This window comes from Tachysurus fulvidraco, chromosome 7 (assembly GCF_022655615.1).
Source record: "Tachysurus fulvidraco isolate hzauxx_2018 chromosome 7, HZAU_PFXX_2.0, whole genome shotgun sequence".
Lineage (NCBI taxonomy): Eukaryota > Metazoa > Chordata > Actinopteri > Siluriformes > Bagridae > Tachysurus > Tachysurus fulvidraco.
This window is the reverse complement of record NC_062524.1, coordinates 28258473-28280700: the sequence shown is the minus strand read 5'-3', so window position 1 is coordinate 28280700 and position 22228 is coordinate 28258473. Positions and strand designations below refer to the sequence as shown.

The window sequence follows — 22228 nt, the reverse complement described above, 5'->3', positions numbered from 1 at the left end:
TTATATATTTTTGCACTTCTCATGTTCTGTCATCGGTCAGAGTGACGCACTCGTAGGAAAGCTTTCTTCACTTTAGCTTCACTTTATCTTCACATGCTCATAGATTTCTCAGGTTGTCTCAGGTTGCTTTTCCTTCCCTCTGCTGCCTTGCCCTACCTCATTAGTGATGAATGTTAAGTGTCCAGACTTTCTCTACAAACTTGTGTAATATGTTTCAAATATATAATATAATGTCTTCCTGATGTTTTACAAACTAAAGTACAATTCTGTAAAAATTGCTGCTTCCACCTTGTGGTCAAAATCAAAAACTTTACACAACACTAAAAATCTGCCGATATTTTACATGCTGTTTTTATTACATTTGCCCGGACTTCGGCCATGTGCCTTTTTGTTTATGTTGTGTGTTCACGTATCTGCCCCGCCCTTGTCTTTTCCTCCCCACCTCTGCACACCTGTCCCTCATGTCTGATTAATTATTTGTACTATTTAGTTGAGCCAAGTTGCCTTGAGTAGAGCGGAATCCTCTGTTGTATTTTGTTGTCCTCCTGTCGTGAGTCCGTGTTCCTGTTCTGTGTTTTTTGTTAATAAATCCTTGTTTAATTTACGCTATCCTGCACTTGGGTCCGTTTTTACACCCCCCGTCACTGACAAACTGATTACTGCTGAGAGCCATGAATGAATCCTGTATATTTCAGCAAAACCAATAAGCTTGATTTAATGAAACTGTACATTGTAATATGTAACTAATATTGTGAGACACTGGCATGTACAGGATGGAGTTACAGGAATCTTCCTATGCCCTGATACTGGATCTCAGCAAATAAATAATAATAATAATAATAATAACAATAATAATAATAATAATAATAATAATAATAATATAAAGGTACACCACAACCAATTAAGTTATCTTTCAGTGGACAGACGGACATAGATAATACAAAGAGAAGGAAAAATAGGGAAAGAAAAGTGAAATGTAAGGTAAATAAACAAAGGAAAATTGATGTAAAAATACAAAAGGTTGAAGAGTTGAATGATTTGAATATGAGTGTTTAGAAGAAGACAACGAGGGATCAGATGCTGTAACTAATCAGCGGGAAGAAGATTCCTAAAGAAAAGATTATAATGCATGTTTTATTATGCTTTATTTTCAGACGTTCAGGAGAACTCTGAATTGCTTTTCTTTTACTTATCATGTATTCTCCTGTAATAGAATTGAAAAGATTAATATTGCTTATTTTGACTGTAAACTTAGATGAAATCTGTTTATTTACTGGGAGTAATCTGCATGCAAAGGGTTTTAACACTTGCTGTTGAATTCCACGGCAAGAGAAAGTTTCAGTCATATATAATCACAGCCTGACAGTTGCAGGAAGTTAACTGCAACCATATAACCATATATAGAAGTGTTAACCTTGAGAATAAAAAGACATTAGTAGCACACAGAGTCCCTGACGAGATATGTCTGGGAGATGAGAAATGGTTGGGGGACGAGATGTTGGCCGTCGAGAAGGCACAAACGGGACCAAACCCAACAGCCAAATCCAACTGGCAACAGTAATGATACAGAATGTATAAAAGCTCGCCTTGAATTACATTGTGTGTGCATTCTAGTGTAAACAAGCTCAGTGCATGTTATACTCTGGGTGCATCATAGAACAAACGCAAGTTTACACTTGGAGAGTGTTTCTTGGTTTGTTATAATCTTTGCATCTTAATTACTTTTACCTATTCTAATACTGTTTGATTATTTGAATGAGATTTTATTTGTACTTTTCTTTTTACTTTACATATATTACACACATTTATCTGTATTACATTACTTTTAATAAAAACAAGGCCTCCCATTGGGAGGAACCTGAAAACACAAAAAGGTCCAAGTCTGAATCCTTCATTTAAAGATTCAAACAATAGATTAGGTAGAAGAACTTGAAGAGGATCCTTTGTTAGAAGACCAAGGGATTTCGAAGGACACCTGCGTTCAAGGTAAGACCAAGTCTGATAGTTGATCTTGTGTTTTCAAAACAAACCCGTGCAAACTAGGACACATTACTTAGTGGCATTGTGGACGGGTTTCCTACACAATCCAAAAAGATGTGTCACTAAGGGACATGTACGTCATTATAATTACATCAGTAATAAAACTGAAATTTAATAAAACTGTACAATGTCAAAACTCAAATAAAGATCATGTCTATATAATAAATACAAAATCCATTAAAAATAAAAAGTAAAAAAGGAACAGTATAAATATAAAAACAGACAAAATAGATAAAGTCCATAAAAAAAATGATGACACAAATGTCACACAGTTATTTACATGACCTAGAGAAGTCACAGTCAAATGAGTACCAGGAGAGCCAGAGACTTACACAGGGGTCACACAGGAGTTACAGCACAGAGTAATAACAGAGTCACAGAAGAGTCAAAGTAGTCACTGAGTCATAACAGAGTTACAAAGGAGTCAGGGACACATCAGTGAAAAGTCACAGCAGAGTCAGAGATACAAAGGAGTCACAGAGGTGTCACATACTGTAGGAGTCACATAGGAGTCAGAGCAGGTAGAGGAATCCACACAACAGAGTGGAGTCACAGAGAAGAATAAAGACTAATGTTGGAGTCAGAGCAGAGACACTGAGGAGTCAAAGTTAGAGTCAGAAAAAACTCAGATCCAGTCAGAGTTTTGGAGTCAGAGATCTTCTGCCAGTGTGTACTGTAAACCCTCAGACTTCACCCGAGCATCTGATGGAGACAGAGTACCCTAACAATAACTCGGACATCATCAACCTGCTCCATTCATCTTTTCTGTAGCTTTTCCTGCCTTGTTTTTCAGCTTCTTTCAGTTGTGGGCTTTGGTTCATAGACAGCTCTCATTTTTATCAACAAACTCAGTCTTCACCTATGAACTATTGAAGTAATCAATCTAAACACACAGACACACACCTGAGCAACAAGAAGTACCTGTCAATCACCTGTATTAGTCACACTGTTTCTGATCAAATGAAAAGGGTTCAAATAAAAGCTGCCATGACGTTTAACACATTTAGAAGTAAATATCACAGGAAATGATCTGCGTCTCATAGGGTTAGGGTTAGAGTTAGGTGTCAGTGTCTTCAGTGGATAGCAAACAAACAAACAAACAAACAAACAAACAGAAATAATATTTCCACATGCTCATGATCAGGATTTGCTTTCTGATCTGCTACCACCTTGTGGTCAGTGTTGGTATTGCACATAGCAGCAATAACAGTGTTACATAAATAAATTAATTACAAAACTCCTACTTGAAGAGCAAACTGTTTTTATTTGTAGTTCAATGAAGTACACAGATCGAGAATAATTATTTTTAATCCAAACTCTACGATTCAAAGGTTATTAAATATAAATGAATTATAGATCAGTGACCTATAAAAGAAATTGATTAAGTATCATGTAAAGTTCTTTTTGATAAATAAATATGTACTGAATTATGTCAGTGTCTCCACAGCTGAGTACATTACGAAGGTATTCAGCTCTTGATCATCTGTTATTCTGGACTTTTCTTCCTGTAAGACACAGCAGTATATTTCAGTATCTGAATCAGGTTGAGACTTTGTGTTTTTTCTTTAAGGTTAAACTCACTAACACATTTCACATCATGATTGTTTGAACAGTTTGATTTGGATGTTTACCTTTTTAACTCTCTCTGCACTGTGAGCTGTAATTGTCACCTAAGTGAAAGTCACTTCCTCAAGTTTCTTTAGGAGCTAAAGAGAAAAAAATCAGATTCATTGTCTTGAACATGGGAAATGTACAAACTAAACTAAACACCGGAACAGAAAGATGCATTTTCTGACCTTGTTGTGTTTTCTTTTTAGCCAAACCCACACAAATCCTGTTAGTATTAGTAGCAGGAAAACTCCAGCTGATATCAGGACAGGAAGCCGTGAAGGAGAATCATCAGATTTGTCTATGAATATTATGATATAATCAACAATATGTCTGACCAATCAGATCACTCCATCATGAATATTCATTATTCTTTTTTTAACTACAGAAAAGTGATGAGAGTTTAGACTCACTGACGTACCTGAGACGTCACAGAGCTGTGTGATGATGAGAGAAGTTGTTTTATTGCTGACAGGGTTTGCAGACACACAGATGTAAGTGTTAGTGTCATGGTGTTGTATTTGAAGTGGGAGATTGAGGGGAACACTGAGATCTGTGTTATTGGTGATGGAGATTCTCTCATTCTCTCTGTACCAGGATAACTTCACATCTTCTCCATTCTCCACAGAACACAGGAGGAAACACGACTCTGTGGAAATCACACTTCGCTTTCCTCTTTCATTTATTATTACTGGAGTTGATGCTAGAGCTAAAACAGACATGAAGGAGACATGAAACACTTTTACTCACCATAAACACTGACACTGAAAGTCCTATATGAGAGACGTACTGTGATGATGTGTAATAAATAAACTCCAGAATCAGTTCTGCTGATGTTCCTGATGGTAAGGGTTAGGGTTAGGGTTAGGTTATAACCCTAACCCTAACCCATAGAGACAGCGGTGCGGACTGATACATTTTGGGCGCTGCGGCTTATTAAAAACATTAGAAAGTTTGAAGAAAATTATAACGCACCCACCTTACCCTCCATATAAGACCGTTTCGCTTTTGATTTCAAACCAAAAACCATTTTTGCTCTCTGATTCACTGAGCACTAATACGGAAAACAATTAATTAGTTTCCTGTTCTGGGGTGAACTTGATGTATTTATAGATGTTTGTTTCCATGAGTAAAAAGTGTGTGTGTGTGTGTGTGCGTGTGTGTGTGTGTGTGCGCACGCGCGTGTGTGTGTGTGTGTGTGCGCGCATGCGTGCGTGTGAGTGTTTGAGACAACATTAATCAAGCAATATGTTTTAACCTATATATCACTATCCTAGTTTTACAAATTGTTGGTACATTAACAGATTAAAAGTTGAGGACTATCTTGGTTAAGCATGAAGAAATAATTAATATATTCAGAAGTTGATCTGGACTAATGAAATGTAATAAACTTTTAAAGCACAGACATCATGTATATAAAGTAGCATGTAGCCTCCTTTAGCTCATGATCTTAATAATGTTTCATTCCTAATGCTGTGCAAAAAAAACATCTAAATAATGATAATATAAAATGCTCTAAATTTGCTGATTATTTAGCAAATTTAGAGCATTTTATATTATCATTATTCAGACTTCTTCAACTATTAAATAAGAGAAAGTAATCAATTTGTAATTTTAAAGCAGACTGAATGTTAGAACTAGCATTTCATTTAATTTTTTTGTAATTGAATGATAGAAATTGGACATTTTGAACAATATTTTTGCAGGTAGCCAACATCAGCAAAGATTTTTATTAATAGATAATCATTCAGTACATTTCTCTGTTGCTTGAAGCTAAAACATGAGATGTTCCTCTTTGATTCAGTGGAATCTGTGTACTGATCATCAGCTCATGCCACTTCCTCAGTGATGTGGTTATAGGGGTCATTAAACAGGATCTACATATTTCTACACAATCAAATCTAAAGTAAATCAAATCGCTTCAAACATAAAAGCATGCTGTGGTTCTTCAGCTTCAGGCAGCAAGCAGAAGTTTAAATGTTAAATGTTGCTTAAGCAAATTTCACTGAATGCAAATCTACAGCTTAGTTTTTGATTACGACACAATGTTCATTAATCAATATCTTCGGATGGGATTACAGTAAGACACAGTTATCCTCACTACCAGAACTGGTGCTGAAAGTCACAAAAACCCTGGCACGGTTACAGAAGCTCTCAATAATGGCCCTATGGACATGTCTTTCTGGAATGACTTTCTGTGGTAAGAACACCTCAGCAACTATGGAACTCTTGTGTTCGTCACGATGCATGTTCATCTCAATTTGTAGGCCATAATAAGACAAATTATCCCTTAGCACCAACCCCTGTAGATCAAGACGAAGGTTATTTGTAGTGATGACATTGGACTTGCTGTCATCGTGTAGGTAACTGTTGTTCCAGTGTGCAATTATTTGTGATATCTCTTTACTCCATTTTCTTCCCTCTGCTATTGCTTCAGGATCCAACTCTGGCTTCAGCTTGATCATCATTCTGTTCTCTTCAATAAAACAAGTCTCATTTATGTGACCAGAATTTGTGTCACAAATTGTGATGTCCTCAACGATGCCACAGTAGTCCGAGCCTGAGACTGTCCTGCACCAGGAGTAGTCACGGCCATAGGTGTTACACGGGTGACCGGATTGGCACAACTCACCCTTGTACGTGACATCAGGTGTTGGAGAGCAAAAGTCCCACCCTTTATCTGTGTAGCACCTGTAGTATGACTCTGACATGTCGTAGGAACATTCGTCCATGCAATCATGCAGATAATGTGAACCTTTAAAAATTTGTTTACTTTTCTCTTTTTTGGGTGTCACTTTTCCACAATAATCCCACCCCCCAGTCTTTGTATAGCACCAGTAGTAATCAGTACAATGCAGGTCACAAGGATGGTCATCTTCACACTCATTGCCTTTATAGTCATTGTTCTCCTTTAACGAGCAGTAATCCCAGCCCTGGTAAGTGTTGCACCAGTAGTAATTCTCTCCATGCATTAGGCAAGCATCTTGACACAACTGCCTATACTGGGAAGTGTAATGATTGTAAAATTCTTCATCTTCCTGGGTCCAGCAGAGTTGGCTGAGGAAAATGATGGACATGAGGATCAGGGTGAATTTTAGTCCTTTACCCATTTTGGTGTTTTACTGCAGAGAGAAAAGAAAAGACCAAAAACCACATTGTACGTTTACCATCTCACCTTCCAGTAAATATTAAAATAATAAATAACATCTTCTGTTCATATTAAATAATAAATGGATTTTATTACATGCCACCATTCGCAACTCTATGAATGAGCCGTTGCTATAGAAACAATAATTAGCGATAACAAGGGCATTGATATAAAGCTGTGATTTGCAGCTGCGCTCATGTCAGAGCTGCTGTTAAATAAACTAAATACATCACAGCATAGTTTCAGAAGCTAACTGGTAAAGGTAGATGATCTAGAATTACACTTTCACTGCATATTGTTACAACCCAGTCTAGGGTTGGGCTGCACAGCGTTAAAGCTCGGGATTCAGTGATTGTATATCTTTAAAAATACCACAAGAAACCACACAAGGTAGAATTTGTAGGTAAGGGCATTTACAGATATAAAGAATATTTATACAGCCAACAGTACACAGGCGTCTCTTCAAGGTGGGCACAGGCCAAAATAATAAACAAAAAAAGGTCTCATAGTGAGATAACTATGCTTACCTGAAAGCAAAGAAAAGAAAAATACAGGGGAACTTCCCTAACTCCCTACCAAACACACAGGGGAAAAAGGAACCCACTCCCAAAGAAAAAAGGCAGCCGCACCCCTACTGCCAGTGAAACAGTGACACTTGTACAGTAATATATGAAAAGTATTAAAACGGTTCCTTATGAGGCAAAAACAAGAAAAATTATTTTTCTGACCAACTTAATAATGTCTTTAATATATATATATACAAAAGTGCAACACAGCAACAAATCCAAAGGGTCACTCAAGCTCAGAGTGAAAAAAACAGGCAGAAGTCAATACCAGAATACTCACAAAACCACAATAATCCAATTACCACAACGCCAACAACAAACCACCACTACTAATGACACCCTCCTCCTTCTTCTTCTGCTTTCTCTTTATATAGACCATTAGTGACAATATGGCGGCAGGATCAGGACAGGCTAGGGCAGCTTGCAAACTCTGGCCTGGAATCAACCTGCACACAGACATGTACAAAAAACACACAAGTTTGTTGAGGATTTTGACCTGCTGATGATAAATACTTACATTAAAGACATTATTAAGTTGGTCAGAAAAATCATTTTTCGTTTTTGCCTCATAAGGAAACGTTTTAATACTTTTCATGCTTTAACTGAGTAAACTCAAACTTTTTTCTGGCAAAAATTCAATTAAACCCCAGTTACAGTAAATGCAGACCTACAGGCTAAGTTCCAGGTGTTTTTCAGCGCTGTGTAAACACTGTCTCTCGTCCGATGTGCCTTGTCATGGTTAGCATAAGAGTTAAAATCATATGTACCAGAAATGTCAGCAATTTTTGTCATAACCTAAAATGCTTACATGTGAGAAGAGATGCTGGTGTTCAAAGACACAGAGCTGCTACTGTACGTCTACAATCACTGGCAAAAATTCAAGTTAAACTTTATTACTGTAAGTCCACACCAACTTGCCAAGGACTGGGTGTTTATTAACTCTGTGTAAATAAAAGTGCACGTCTGACCTGCATTGGGATGATGAAAAGAAAAGAAAAGAAAAGAAAAGAAAAGAAAAGAAAAGAAAAGAAAAGAAAAGAAAAGAAAAGAAAAGAAAAAAATTAAAAATGTATGTATTGGATATTGGATTTGGATTCGTATCTGCTCAGTTTACATATGTACAGTGTGAAACGTCAGACTAATAAATTATTAAGTCTGCAGAAATGATCAGCGGAGTGATATATGAAAGAAAATTTCCATTGTTACATCTGGCTAATGCTAACTCTATGGCCATCATAGGACATGGAGAAATATAGCAGTTCATTTTGTTGTATTGCAAAAGAATTATATAGAAATTGTACATTTTGAAAAATATTTTTGCAGGTAGCCAACATCAGCAAAGATTTTTATTAATAGATAATCATTCAGTACATTTCTCTGTTGCCTGAAGCTAAAACATGAGATGTTCCCCTTTGATTCAATGGAATCTGTGTACTGATCATCAGCTCATGCCACTTTCTCAGTGATGTGGTTATAGGGGTCATTAAACAGGATCTACATATTTCTACACAATCAAATCTAAAGTAAATCAGATCTGTTCAAAAGTAATAGCTTGCTGTGGCTCTTCTGCTTCAGGCAACAAGCAAAAGTTAAGTCATTGTCTGCAAATCAACTGCATCTTTGCTCACAGTTTTGTCCACGCCTAATCGGAATTCAGATCACATCCACAAAAACCCTGGCACGTCGGCAGACGCTCTCATCAAAAGCTTTCTGGATATAAATTTCTGGAACATTTTCATTTTCTGGAATTAGCACCTGGGCCACTGTAGTGCTCCTTCCTTTTTGGTGAGGTATGTTCACCTGAATTTGGAGGTTGTAGTAACGCTGATTATTTCTTTTCACTATCCCCTTTTTGTCAATGCGAAGGTATCGTGTACTGATGAGGGTCCTGTGCTGATTGCGCAGGAGACCATTGGTCCAGCTTGAAATTAAGCATGTTATTTCGTTCCTCAAGTTTCCTCCATCTTGTATTACATTAAAATTAGGCTCTGCAATATGAATCACCCTTCTGTTCTGGTCAGTCTCAGTACAGATCTCTTCTATAATTCTGCTCGTAGTACACTTTGCTCTATTATTAGCTCGTCTTTTCCTACGTCCAATGGATCTGCAATTATTGTGTCACAGGAGTGATCGGATCGGCACGGCTCATTTTTGTAAGTGACATCAAGTTTTGAAGAGCAGTAGTCCCACCCATTATCTGTGTTGCACCAGTAGTATGACTTTGACTCATCATAGGAACACTCATCCCTGCACTCACTCTGATAAATCGAACTTCTATACAGCACTGTTCTGGGCTCCACTTTTCCACAGTAATCCCAACTCCCAGTCTTTGTATATCACAAGTAGTAATTTTTACCATACAGGTCACAGGGATGGTCATCTTTACACTCGTTGCCTTTATAATCGGTGTTCGGATTTAACGAGCAGTAATCCAGCCATTTTTAGTGTTACACCAGTAGTAGTCGTTTTTATACAGTCGGCAGTCGGCGTAACACAACTGATGATACTTGGAAGTTCTATAATTTAGATCGTTGTTCAGCAGAGTTGGGCAAGTAAAATGATGCACATGAGGATCTGGGTGAGTTTTTTTTCCTTCGCCCATTACGGTATTTTTCTGCAAAGAAAAAAAAGACAAAAAACACATCATAAGTTTACCATCTCACCTTCCAATAAATATTAAAATCATATAATACATACATTTGCTTACATGCCACCATTCCCTAACTCTATGAATGAGCTGTTGCTATAGAAACAATTATTAGCTATAACAAGTGCATTAATATAAAGCAGTGATTTGCAGCTGTGCTCATGTCAGAGCTGCTGTTATAGAAAATAAACTAAATACATCACAGGATAGTTTCAGAAGCTAACTGGTAAAGGTAGATGATCTAGAATTACACTTTTACTGCATATTAAATCTCACTCCTGCTCATTAACACTCACCTGCTAGATGTAGAACCACAGACGTTAGTGTTGTCTCCTATAGACAGAAGAAGAGCTGTTTTTATAGCAGCTTATCAGAAGAGGAGAGTCTCACTCAGCCACTCCTGGGACCAGATTCTGTGGTTTGTATTTATTCATTTATAAATAACCATTTAAGTTTTTCAGAAAAATGACTGTTATTGGTGTTTTATTAGTGCTGTGTAAACACTGTCTCTCGTCCGATCTGCCTCGTCATTGTTAGCATGAGAGTTAAATTCATATGTACCAGAAATATCAGCAATTTTTGTCATAACCTAAAATGCTTACATTTGAAAAAGTAAAAAAAGAAAACAAGAAACATGTGAGAAGAGATGCTGGTTTTCAAAAACCCATAGCTGGTAGGTCTACAATCACTGGCAAAAATTGTGAGGGGGTTTTGGAGTGTGGGGGGCAGTTTGTTTATTAGGGCAGTTTCAGTTTTTACATCCTGCTGTTAATAATAAATCCACATATATAACCATTATATAAGTTGTTGTTATTGCCAAATCAGAATGCTTCTTAATGCTTTTCTTGCTTTAACACACACTCACTTTGTTAATTTACAGCAAAGATTTCAAATAGTAACTAAAAAAATATTTTATGCATATATAACATTTATACATATTAAATAGTGTTTGTTTCTATTTTTCAACTCTTCATATGCAGAGACACAGAGGAGTCACAGCAGAGACACAGAGGAGTCAAAGTTAGAGTCAGAGAAAACTCAGATCTAGTCAGAGTTTTGGAGTCAGACATCTTGTGACAGTCTGTACTGTAAACCCTCAGACTTCACCCTCATAGGTGACCCGAGCATCTGATGGAGACAGAGTACCCTGACAATAACTCTGACATCATCAACCTGCTCCATTCATCTTTTCTGTAGCTTTTTCTGGCTTGTTTTTCAGCTTCTTTCTGTGGTGGGCTTTGGTTCATAGACAGATCTCATTTTTAACAACAAATTTAGTCTTCACCTATGAACTATTGAAGTAATCAATCTAAACACACAGACACACACCTGATCAACTCATAAAAAGGATTTGCTTTCTGATCTGCTACCACCTTGTGGTCACTGTTGGTATTGCACATAGCAGCAATAACAGTGTTACATAAATAAATTAATTACAAAACTCCTACTTGAAGAGTAAACTGTTTTTATTTGTAGTTTAATGAAGTACACAGATCGAGAATGTTATTATTTTTTAATCCAAACTCCAATATTCAAAGGTTATTAAATATAAATGAATTATAGATCAGTGACCTATAAAAGAAATTGATTAATTATCATTTAATGTTCTTTTTGATAAATAAATATGTACTGAATTATGTCAGTGTCTCCACAGCTGAGTACATCATGAAGGTATTCAGCTCTTGACCATCTGTTATTCTGGACTTTTCTTCCTGTAAGACACAGCAGTATATTTCAGTATCTGAATCAGGTTGAGACTTTGTGATTTTTCTTTAAGGTTAAACTCACTAACACATTTCACATCATGATTATTTGAACAGTTTGATTTGGATGTTTACCTTTTTAACTCTCTCTGCACTGTGAGCTGTAATTGTCACCTCAGTGAAAGTCACTTCCTTAAGTTTCTTTAGGACCTAAAGAGAAAAAATCAGATTCATTGTCTTGAACATGGGAAATGTACAAACTAAACTAAACACCGGAACAGAAAGATGCATTTTCTGACCTTGTGTTTTCTTTTTAGCCAAACCCACACAAATCCTGTTAGTATTAGTAGCAGGAAAACTCCAGCTGATATCAGGACAGGAAGCAGTGAAGGAAAACCATCAGATTTGTCTGTGAATATTATGATATAATAAACAGTATATCTGACCAATCAGATCACTCCATCATGAATATTCATTATTCTTTTAACTACAGTAAAGTGATGAGAGTTTAGACTCACTGACGTACCTGAGACGTCACAGAGCTGTGTGATGTTGAGAGAAGTTGTTTTATTGCTGACAGGGTTTGCAGACACACAGATGTAAGTGTTAATGTCATTGTGTTGTATTTGAAGTGGGAGATTGAGGGGAACACTGAGATCTGTGTTATTGGTGATGGAGATTCTCTCATTCTCTCTGTACCAGGATAACTTCACATCTTCTCCATTCTCCACAGAACACAGGAGGAAACACGACTCTGTGGAAATCACACTTCGCTTTCCTCTTTCATTTATTATTACTGGAGTTGATACTGGAGCTAAAAACACAAACACATTAAATACTTTAGTCACATGAAACAGAATGAAAGCCACTGTTTAATTCTACTTCTTATCTGCTCAGACATTTAAACAGCAGGTCATCAGCAGAATTCTCACTCAGTGTAGAAGATCATTTTCCAGGATTATTCCACAGCCGGATTCCCAGTTTATTCCTCATGACTCCTAGGTGTCTCAGTGTAATTATGAAGTTATGAGACTGAACACGGACATGAAGGAGACATGAAACACTTTTACTCACCATAAACACTGACACTGAAAGTCCTAGATGAGAGATGTTCAGTGATGACTTGTAATAAATAAACTCCAGAATCAGTTCTGCTGATGTTCCTGATGGTTAAAGCTCCACTGATTCTGTCCAGCTGCAGTCGCTCTTTAAATCTCTCACTGATGTCTGTAACAGTTTCTCCTTTAAACACCTGACTAATCAATATCTTTTTCTTTGCTTTCTCAGGTCCATAAAACCAAACTATATGAGCATCCCTCTGAATCCCAGTTATCCCAGTATGGAGAGTTATAGTGGTTCCTTCCACTTCCTGCAGTGTGACCGTCTTGTCTCCAGCTTCACACAGTAAACCTGCATCACAGCTTCAGCTTCATCATTTCACTCACAAACTATACTGTGATGTGTGATTGTGAAGGAAAAACACAAACTTACAGCACAGCAGGAGAAGAAGAGTCCTGAGAGTCCTGATTTCTGCTACAATATTCACCAGCATGTTCCTGTTTCTCCTCAACGTCATTATCAGTGAAGAACGTTGTGTTCAGTGCACTTGTGTTGCTGCTGTTCACGACCTTCCCTTACTGTTAGTTTAGCGTCTTTACTGTCCCACATTCATCAGAGCGCTGGGCGGAAGTCCTGTCTCAGTGTGTTCAGTCTCTACACGCTCACTACACACTTTTCTCTCACCAATGGAGACGTGTGATTGGTATGAAACAATTTTTTTAGATCTATTTAGTGGAAATAAGGTTTAAAATTCTCTCCTCTTTGTTGGAATAAATTACATTTACAAGATCTAAGAATTCTTACAAGTAACAGTGTAATTTCAGTAAAGTTTATTAGAACTGAAGACTGAACTGAGTATAAGTTTGTACACCCTCAGGTAGCCATGATGTCACAGGTTTCATTCTTATATGTGAAATTTTAAATGAGTATAATAACTTTTTTTTATCTACATCCAGAGATTTGTGTCTTTGCCTTAACTTTTCGATTAGATTCTGCAGATTTTAGTACTTGTAAAAGTATGAAGTTATGATTTTACAGTGTAGTCGTCCATCACCACTTCCCCTTTACTGTGTGAGATGGAGAGCTGAACACTGAGAACAAACCACAAACCTCTACAATAACTAGAACAACTGTCACTCTGTTGTTTCTGTTCTCTGCTAATAGTTTTGTGTGTCTTTGGTAGTTGTTCATTAAAAACACATGAGCTACATGTGAATCTGTGTCTAATTATCTGATCTTTGTTCACATAAAATGTAGAAATAAAAATAGACTTAAAACGAATCTGTCCACTTCTGGATGTGTGCAAATAAATGATAAGCTTTGCTCGATATGATGAAGGCTGCAATTATTCTGACCCATACACAATGTGTGCAGCTTTAAACAAAGCCAAAAGTTCATTTTTAACATCCTTAAGATTATTAGCTCAGTTTAGGGTGTAAAATATGCAACATGGATCTTTAAATGTGACTTACGGCCTTTTTACACCCGGTCACTTTGTGTTGTCTCTGATCCCATAGATATCTGATTTGTTAAAACTGTTCCATTTACATTAGGCCACATAAATGCGTCTTGGCGAATCGGATATCAATCCGCTCTTTCTACTGCCACCCAAAACGTATTTGATTCTGGCGCGATGCGCGACTCACGAGTCACCTGCGAGTGACGTACTTCATTTTGGGAGGATTATAGCGCTGACGTATCTGGCTTGAACAACCACATGCATTTACACCTGTCCAGTTTCTGTAATGCGTCCCAGACCACCTCCTGAAGGGGTTTGAACGATCGGATTTATATCCGTCTCAAAAATGTTTCGGAGGGCATTTAGACCTGGGGTCTCATTTATAAAACTGTGCGTAGGATCCCTACTAAAAGCCAAAAATGGCGTACGCCCAAAAAAATTGCGATTTATAAAACCGTGCGTACGCACACCTGTAAGCAATGTTCCCTTTATAAATCACAGATCACCCGCAGACGTGTGTACGTGAACCAGCCTCAAATCCCGCCCTGTACACGCCAATTTTAACCATAAATAGTCAATGCAAATCACGAGAGTGGACGTCGTTATAATCCTCTGCGTGTTTAAAAATGGGGTGAGGAGTCAGTGTCTCAGGGGGGAGTCACTGTCGCCTGCAGGTTATAATCATATTAAAAGCAACATTGTTATATTTATATTAAAATTGTTACAGTTTCTACTTTTTAATACTGTTAAACGTAAGCAAATTCATTTTCAGATGGTGCCTTTATAGCAACATGAGTGCAGTCAATTGCGCCGATTACATTTGGGAAACCAGACATTGCTGCAAATTGCATTTTAATTTCCGCCTGTTCTCGCACAGTGTAGGGGAACCTGATGTATCGACTACCCATATTAAGTATACCATTCAAAACCACAGATATTATGGCACTCAGGGACGGCTGTGATATACCAGACCTATAGGGTGAAATGATAGATTCCAGTAGAATTATTTCATATACAAAAAAGTCTTAGACACAAAGTTAAGGATTACTTATAGTTTTTTATATAAATAATTTACCTGTCTGCCAATTTCCGCTGGAAACAGCCGGTTGCCAAGAACCGCAGAGTGGTGAGGACTTGTATTTGGACTGGGAATACAATACTGGACCCAATTCAGCACATAGATCCAAGAGCACAGCTCTAGGGAATCTAAATCGGCTTATTAGCCAGTCATCACCATGGTCCCTGAAAACTCGTTCTCTCCTTATTCTGCCATTGGCGTAATGGCGTAAGACCCATTACATACTCGGGTCGCCGGAGGATTTATATGTTTTTAGCAATTAGACCGCTAACACTTTGACAATATCACAGAATTAATTTGTGGGCGAAAATTTAAGACGAAAATGTTATAGTGAACACATGCTTCTTCATGACGGTTTTGTAATGAACACCGTAATAGTTAGGACCGATGATGAGTAGCGATTGTGCTTCATGACTGTATTTGCAGACTTTGACATTTTATGATATATGTACATTAAGGAAAATATTTCGTTTTTACACTGTGTTCTGCAGTTTTCTAATTAAAGGGTATTTCACGCTATTCTGTAGCTAGTCGCGCCATCTCCTCCTGCGCTCCAATGTGACTGTAAGACAGCGCTGATTTTTTTTTTTTTTTTAAATACATTTTGAATTACGTTTGGATTTTACTAGATGTATATAGCCTAAAACAATCGGCACAAATAACACTGTTGGATTTAATCTTCATGATAATGTGGATATAACGTATGAAATGGAGTGAAAATTAAATTAAATAAATTAAACGCCTGAGATAGACACAGGCTCCCCGTGACCCGAGAAGTTCGGACAAGCGGTCGAAAATGAATGAATGAATGAATAATTCTTATAATCGTTCTTCCCACATATATTTTCTACAATCTAACTTCAGTTCACGACCTCACCATCTGTGTCACCAATTCCCTTTGTCTCCAGAATGTGCGTAAGCACAGCTCAAAGTTTGCTTAAAGGTGCGCACATTCTCCCGTCAAGTTTGTTTTTTATAGATCACAACCTTTGCGTGGGATCTGGCGTACGCACATTTCCATCCCCGTTTTGTAAATGCACGCTTTATAAATGAGACCCCTGGTCTTTTTACGATCGGATAGATATCGGATCACAGAAAACGCATGAAGTGACCAGGTGTAAAAAGCCCCTCAGATTAAACTGGGCATATTACTCTTTTAGATCTGGTTCAATTAAAGTAAAAAATATTTAGTTGTTGGTTACAGAGTGTAAGTAAAAAATTCTGAAAGATTCTTAATAAATGCCTTGATATCTGATCATGATTTACTTTATACTCTGTTTCAAACTCTGTATTGCACATAAATTAAAACTACAACAGGTTATGTATGTAACCTGGTTTCCTGAGAAGGTAACAAGACACTGCATCATGGCTGACACTATGGGAATGCTCCTTAGGAAGCGGTGTCTGAAGCTCTGTGTAAAATCATGCTAATCTATTGTCTAAGGAGCTCATGGGACAAAGCGGAGCAAGACTGTACACGACTTCTAAGGCACATTACTCCAACTACTATTGTCTGATGGAATCGCTAGTGGATGCCCTGAGTATGGCCAGCGATGCAACATCTCGTTCCCTTCTCAGGGGACCGGATAAAATACCTAACGTGGTGTAGATGCTGGGTCATGGCTGACTCTATGGGAACACCAATACCAATGCCGGGGTGTTCCCATAGAGTCTAGGGTCTTTTCTTCATTATCATATCAAGCAGTCGGCTCTCGAGGCAGGTGATCGTGTGCATTGCAAGCAATTGCTCTTCACAATCTCTGCTCTTACTTGGCTGCATTCCAGGCTGGAGTTCCGTGTCTGTCAAGACAGCGCGACGGCTTCGGTTGGCTCGAGAGACAATTCAGTCCTTTTTGCTGACTCTAATGTCTCCGTTTCGACTGGAATTGGGAATCAGAATCAGAAATACCAGAAATATCGGAACTTGATGTGTTCAACGATGAGCATTCTGCCACTGAATTGCTTCCTAAAAGAGCCAGTGGCATTTATGTTGGTGAAGGCAACTAAAAAAAATGTGCGTTGTCTTTTGTGTCTGTTTTCCAGCCAAGCACTTAAATCCAATCTCACTTTGCAATTTTTCCTGAACTGAATGTGGGATTATTATTGTCTGCATCAGACTCTTCCGCCCAGCGCTCTGATGAATGTGGGACAGTAAAGACGCTAAACTAACAGTAAGGGAAGGTCGTGAACAGCAGCAACACAACTGCACTGAACACAACGTTCTTCACTGATAATGACGTCGAGCAGAAACAGGAACATGCTGGTGAATATTGTAGCAGAAATCAGGACTCTCAGGACTCTTCTTCTCCTGCTGTGCTGTAAGTTTGTGTTTTTCCTTCACAATCACACATCACAGTATAGTTTGTGAGAGAAATGATGAAGCTGAAGCTGTGATGCAGGTTTACTGTGTGAAGCTGGAGACGAGACGGTCACACTGCAGGAAGTGGAAGGAACCACTATAACTCTCCATACTTGGATAACTGGGATTCAGAGGGATGCTCAGCTTCTGTGGATTTATGGACCTGAGAAATCAGAGGAAAAGATATTGATTAGTCAGGTGTTTAAAGGAGAAACTGTTACAGACATCAGTGAGAGATTTAAAGAGCGACTGCAGCTGGACAGAATCAGTGGAGCTTTAACCATCAGGAACATCAGCAGAACTGATTCTGGAGTTTATTTATTACACGTCATCATTGGACGTCTCTCATCTAGGACTTTCAGTGTCAGTGTTTATGGTGAGTAAAAGTGTTTCATGTCTCCTTCATGTCAGTGTTCAGTCTCACAATTCATAATTACACTGAGACACCTAGGATTCATGAGGAATAAAGTTCTTGGAATATGATTGGTGGAGCAATTCAGGAAAATTATTTTTTCACTGGAATTTCTGAAAGCAAAGTTAAAAACTCTTCTGTAGTCATAAAAACCCTGATACTCATAATGACCGTCCTTTCAACACACACAGTGCTGTTTGACTTCATACCTCACAGCTATAGAAGAGGAATCACTGTCTGGTGTCACCATGAAGAGGATGGTTTCCCTTTACAGCCTGCTTCCACTGAAGGTTTCTTCCTCATGTCTTCTCAGGGAGTTTTCCCTCACCACTGACACCTCTGACTTGTTCATGAGGAATCTTGTCTTCATCAGGATTTCTGTAAAGCTGCTTTTTAGCAATGTCCACTTCATAACTAATTCAACAGAGAAACACATTTAAGCCTGAATACCAGCTGATGGGACACAAATCTACAGAGCAGAGTAATGTTCTTATCTTTAACAAGCCGCTAACGTACCTAAATGTTTCATATAAATACTGACGAGTGTTTAGTGTCCATGTGTTTTTAATGAACAACCTCCAAACACACAGAAAACTATTAGCAGAGAACAGAAATAACAGAGTGACAGTTGTTCTAGTTATTGTAGAGGTTTGTGGTTTGTTCTCAGTGTTCAGCTCTCCATCTCACACGAAGGGGAAGTGGTGATGGACGACTACACTGCAAAATCATAACTTCATACTTTTACACAAGGCCTGTGAAGTGGCTTATAACTTTATAACTTTATAATTTAATGCACTGAACACAACGTTCTTCACTGATAATGAAGTCGAGGAGAAACAGGAACATGTTGGTGAATATTGTAGCAGAAATCAAGACTCTCAGGACTCTTCTTCTCCTGCTGTGCTGTAAGTTTGTGTTTTTCCTTCACAATCACACATCACAGTATAGTTTGTGAGTGAAATGATGAAGCTGAAGCTGTGATGCAGGTTTACTGTGTGAAGCTGGAGATGAGACAGTCACACTGCAGGAAGTGGAAGGAACCACTATAACTCTCCATACTGGGATAACTGGGATTCAGAGTGATGCTCATATAGTTTGGTTTTATGGACCTGAGAAAGCAGAGGAAAAGATATTGATTAGTCAGGTGTTTAAAGGAGAAACTGTTACAGACATCAGTGAGAGATTTAAAGAGCGACTGCAGCTGGACAGAATCAGTGGAGCTTTAACCATCAGGAACATCAGCAGAACTGATTCTGGAGTTTATTTATTACACGTCATCACTGAACATCTCTCATCTAGGACTTTTAGTGTCAGTGTTTATGGTGAGTAAAAGTGTTTCATGTCTCCTTCATGTCTGTATTCAGTCTCATAACTTCATCATTACACTGAGACACCTAGGAGTCATGAGGAATAAACTGGGAATCCGGCTGTGAAAAAAACCTGGAAAATGATCTTCTACACTGAGTGAGAATTCTGCTGATGACCTGCTGTTTAAATGTCTGAGCAGATAAGAAGTAGAATTAAACAGTGGCTTTCATTCTGTTTCATGTGACTAAAGTATTTAATGTGTTTGTGTTTTTAGCTCCAGTATCAACTCCAGTAATAATAAATGAAAGAGGAAAGCCAAGTGTGATTTCCACAGAGTCGTGTTTCCTCCTGTGTTCTGTGGAGAATGGAGAAGATGTGAAGTTATCCTGGTACAGAGAGAATGAGAGAATCTCCATCACCAATAACACAGATCTCAGTGTTCCCCTCAATCTCCCACTTCAAATACAACACAATGACATTAACACTTACATCTGTGTGTCTGCAAACCCTGTCAGCCATAAAACAACTTCTCTCATCATCACACAGCTCTGTGATGTCTCAGGTACGTCAGTGAGTCTAAACTCTCATCACTTTACTGTAGTTAAGAAAAGAATAATGAATATTCATGATGGAGTTATCTGATTGGTCAGATATACTGTTGATATGTATACACAGACAAATCTGATGATTCTCCTTCACTGCTTCCTGTCCTGATATCAGCTGGAGTTTTCCTGCTACTAATACTAACAGGATTTGTGTGGGTTTGGCTAAAAAGAAAACACAACAAGGTCAGAAAATGCATCTTTCTGTTCCGGTGTTTAGTTTAGTTTGTACATTTCCCATGTACAAGACAATGAATCTGATTTTTCCTCTTTAGCTCCTAAAGGATCTTGAGGAAGTGACTTTCACTGAGGTGACAATTACAGCTCACAGTGCAGAGAGAGTTAAAAAGGTAAACATCCAAATCAAACTGTTCAAATAATCATGATGTGAAATGTGTTAGTGAGTTTAACCTTAAAGAAAAATCACAAAGTCTCAACCTGATTCAGATACTGAAATATACTGCTGTGTCTTACAGGAAGAAAAGTCCAGAATAACAGATGGTCAAGAGCTGAATACCTTCGTGATGTACTCAGCTGTGGAGACACTGACATAATTCAGTACATACTTATTTATCAAAAAGAACTTTACATGATAATTAATCAATTTCTTTTATAGGTCACTGATCTAAGAATCGTGGAGTTTGGATTAAAAATAATTAACATTCTCGATCTGTGTACTTCATTAAACTATAAATAAAAACAGTTTATTCTTCAAGTAGGAGTTTTGTGATTAGTTTATTTATGTAATACTGTGTTGTTGCTGCTATGTGCAATACCAACACTGACCACAAGGTGGTAGCAGATCAGAACGCAAATCCTGATCATGAGCATGTTTAAATATTATTTCTGTTTGTTTGTTTGTTTGTTTGTTTGCTATCCACTGAAGACACTGACACCTAACTCTAACCCTAACCCTATGAGACACAGATCATTTCCTGTGATTTTTACTTCTAAACCTTTTCAGTTGATCAGAAACAGTGTGACTAATACAGGTGATTGACAGGTACTTCTTGTTGCTCAGGTGTGTGTCTGTGTGTTTAGATTGATTACTTCAGTAGTTCATAGGTAAAGACTGAGTTTGTTGTTAAAAATGAGAGCTGTCTATGAACCAAAGCCCACAACTGAAAGAAGCTGAAAAACAAGGCAGGAAAAGCTACAGAAAAGATGAATGGAGCAGGTTGATGATGTCAGAGTTATTGCAGGTGAGGGATCTGTAACCAAATATTAAGTGTTATTGACTTTAAAGAGTTTAAGGACATGTCGAGATTAGATTAAGGCAAAATTGAGGCTTTGTTCTCGAAACCACTCACAAACAAAATACAGAGCTTTGTAGTGTTAATGTGTTCAGGTGATCGTGCTCATGTCATTTATACAGCTACGTTCAGAGTCTATAACATGATTTATTCACTGTTCCTTTTTTATTATATAGACATTACAGTATCTAACTTATTGGTTTTGCTGAATTATACAGGATACATTCATGGCTCTCTGCAGTAATCAGTCAGTGTCTCCATGAACTTTCACAGACAAATGTAATAAAATCTGCATGTTGTTAGGGGTGAAGGAGCAACATGAAAGGGTACGAGGAAACAGAGGTAACGGAATAAACGTAAAATACGTAAAAATAAAGCGTCTAGGGGTGAAGGCGCAACATGAAAGGGTACGAGGAAACAGAGGTAACGGAATAAGCAATATTTTTAATGAGAATAACAAATTTCACATGTACAACTGGGGGTATGACTTCAGGAGCCGACAAGGCCACAATAGCTAACAGAAACAACTAATTGTTGTACCCTTTAAATTCCCTACTGTGCAAACAAAATAAACTACAATTACTTCCCTAACTCCCTGTACAAAAACACAATCAATAAAAGGTTCAAACAAAAATGGCATCGGTCTCCCTGCTGCCCCAATAATACTATATTCACATATTTGCAGGTTAGCTAATAAGACCAAAGCGGGGCAATCCAGAGTCAAAGTCAAAAGAACAGGCAGTAGTCAGCATTACAGGAATGTCTAAACACACTAATATCACAGACAACTCACACAATACTAATTATCAGCAAACGAGTAACACAAACACAGCAATTGAGCAAAAAAGCTAAAGCAGGAAGAGGTGGTGGGGGCTTTTATAGGCTGCAGGGAGTCAGCTGACCAGGCAGGGCGTGGCACCAGGTAACCTTCAGTAACCAATCGGTGTTCATCCTGCACAGAAACACAGACACCTCCCAAAACAGAG

At 37.9% G+C, this 22228-nt stretch overlaps 4 protein-coding genes across 16 annotated transcripts in view; 1 reads left to right on the top strand and 3 right to left on the bottom strand.

The window, feature by feature from the left end:
* The window catches only part of LOC113649943 (natural killer cell receptor 2B4-like), a 469259-nt gene that overhangs the window by 257653 nt on the left and 189378 nt on the right, over positions 1-22228 (bottom strand). For 4 of the 12 annotated variants that reach the window (XM_047815856.1, XM_047815853.1, XM_047815855.1 and 1 more), the window contains exon 9: positions 21548-22194. The exons of 1 other annotated variant lie outside the window; for it this stretch is intronic. In XM_047815856.1, coding sequence (XP_047671812.1) covers positions 22042-22194 — 153 coding nt within the window. In that variant the 3' untranslated portion in view covers positions 21548-22041. Of the gene's footprint in view, positions 1-21486; positions 22195-22228 lie in introns of those variants that run through there. 7 more of the 12 variants (XM_047815854.1, XM_047815858.1, XM_047815863.1 and 4 more) reach the window with 6 other exon arrangements.
* LOC113649997 overlaps positions 1-22228 on the top strand; it is a 174692-nt gene that overhangs the window by 117968 nt on the left and 34496 nt on the right. The window contains exon 15 of the mRNA XM_047816683.1: positions 20063-20175. Coding sequence (XP_047672639.1) covers positions 20063-20175 — 113 coding nt within the window. The remainder of the gene's footprint in view (positions 1-20062; positions 20176-22228) is intronic.
* LOC113649948 lies at positions 5346-7798 on the bottom strand. Of its 2 annotated transcripts, none has more exons than XM_047815882.1 (2): positions 7643-7798; positions 5346-6770 (listed from the first exon to the last, which is right to left on the bottom strand). In XM_047815882.1, exon 2 carries the CDS (start codon positions 6756-6758, stop codon positions 5724-5726), a length of 1035 nt encoding a protein of 344 aa, XP_047671838.1. In that variant the 5' UTR covers positions 6759-6770; positions 7643-7798; the 3' UTR covers positions 5346-5723. The 2 variants fall into 2 exon arrangements, with proteins under 2 accessions (XP_047671838.1, XP_047671839.1); XM_047815883.1 differs by lacking the exon at positions 7643-7798 and adding an exon at positions 7324-7465.
* Positions 11458-13640, bottom strand: LOC113640607 (signaling lymphocytic activation molecule-like). The gene is made up of 6 exons (XM_047815902.1): positions 13204-13640; positions 12787-13122; positions 12239-12526; positions 12012-12121; positions 11848-11922; positions 11458-11721 (listed from the first exon to the last, which is right to left on the bottom strand). Exons 1-6 carry the CDS (start codon positions 13286-13288, stop codon positions 11644-11646), a joined length of 972 nt encoding a protein of 323 aa, XP_047671858.1. The 5' UTR covers positions 13289-13640; the 3' UTR covers positions 11458-11643.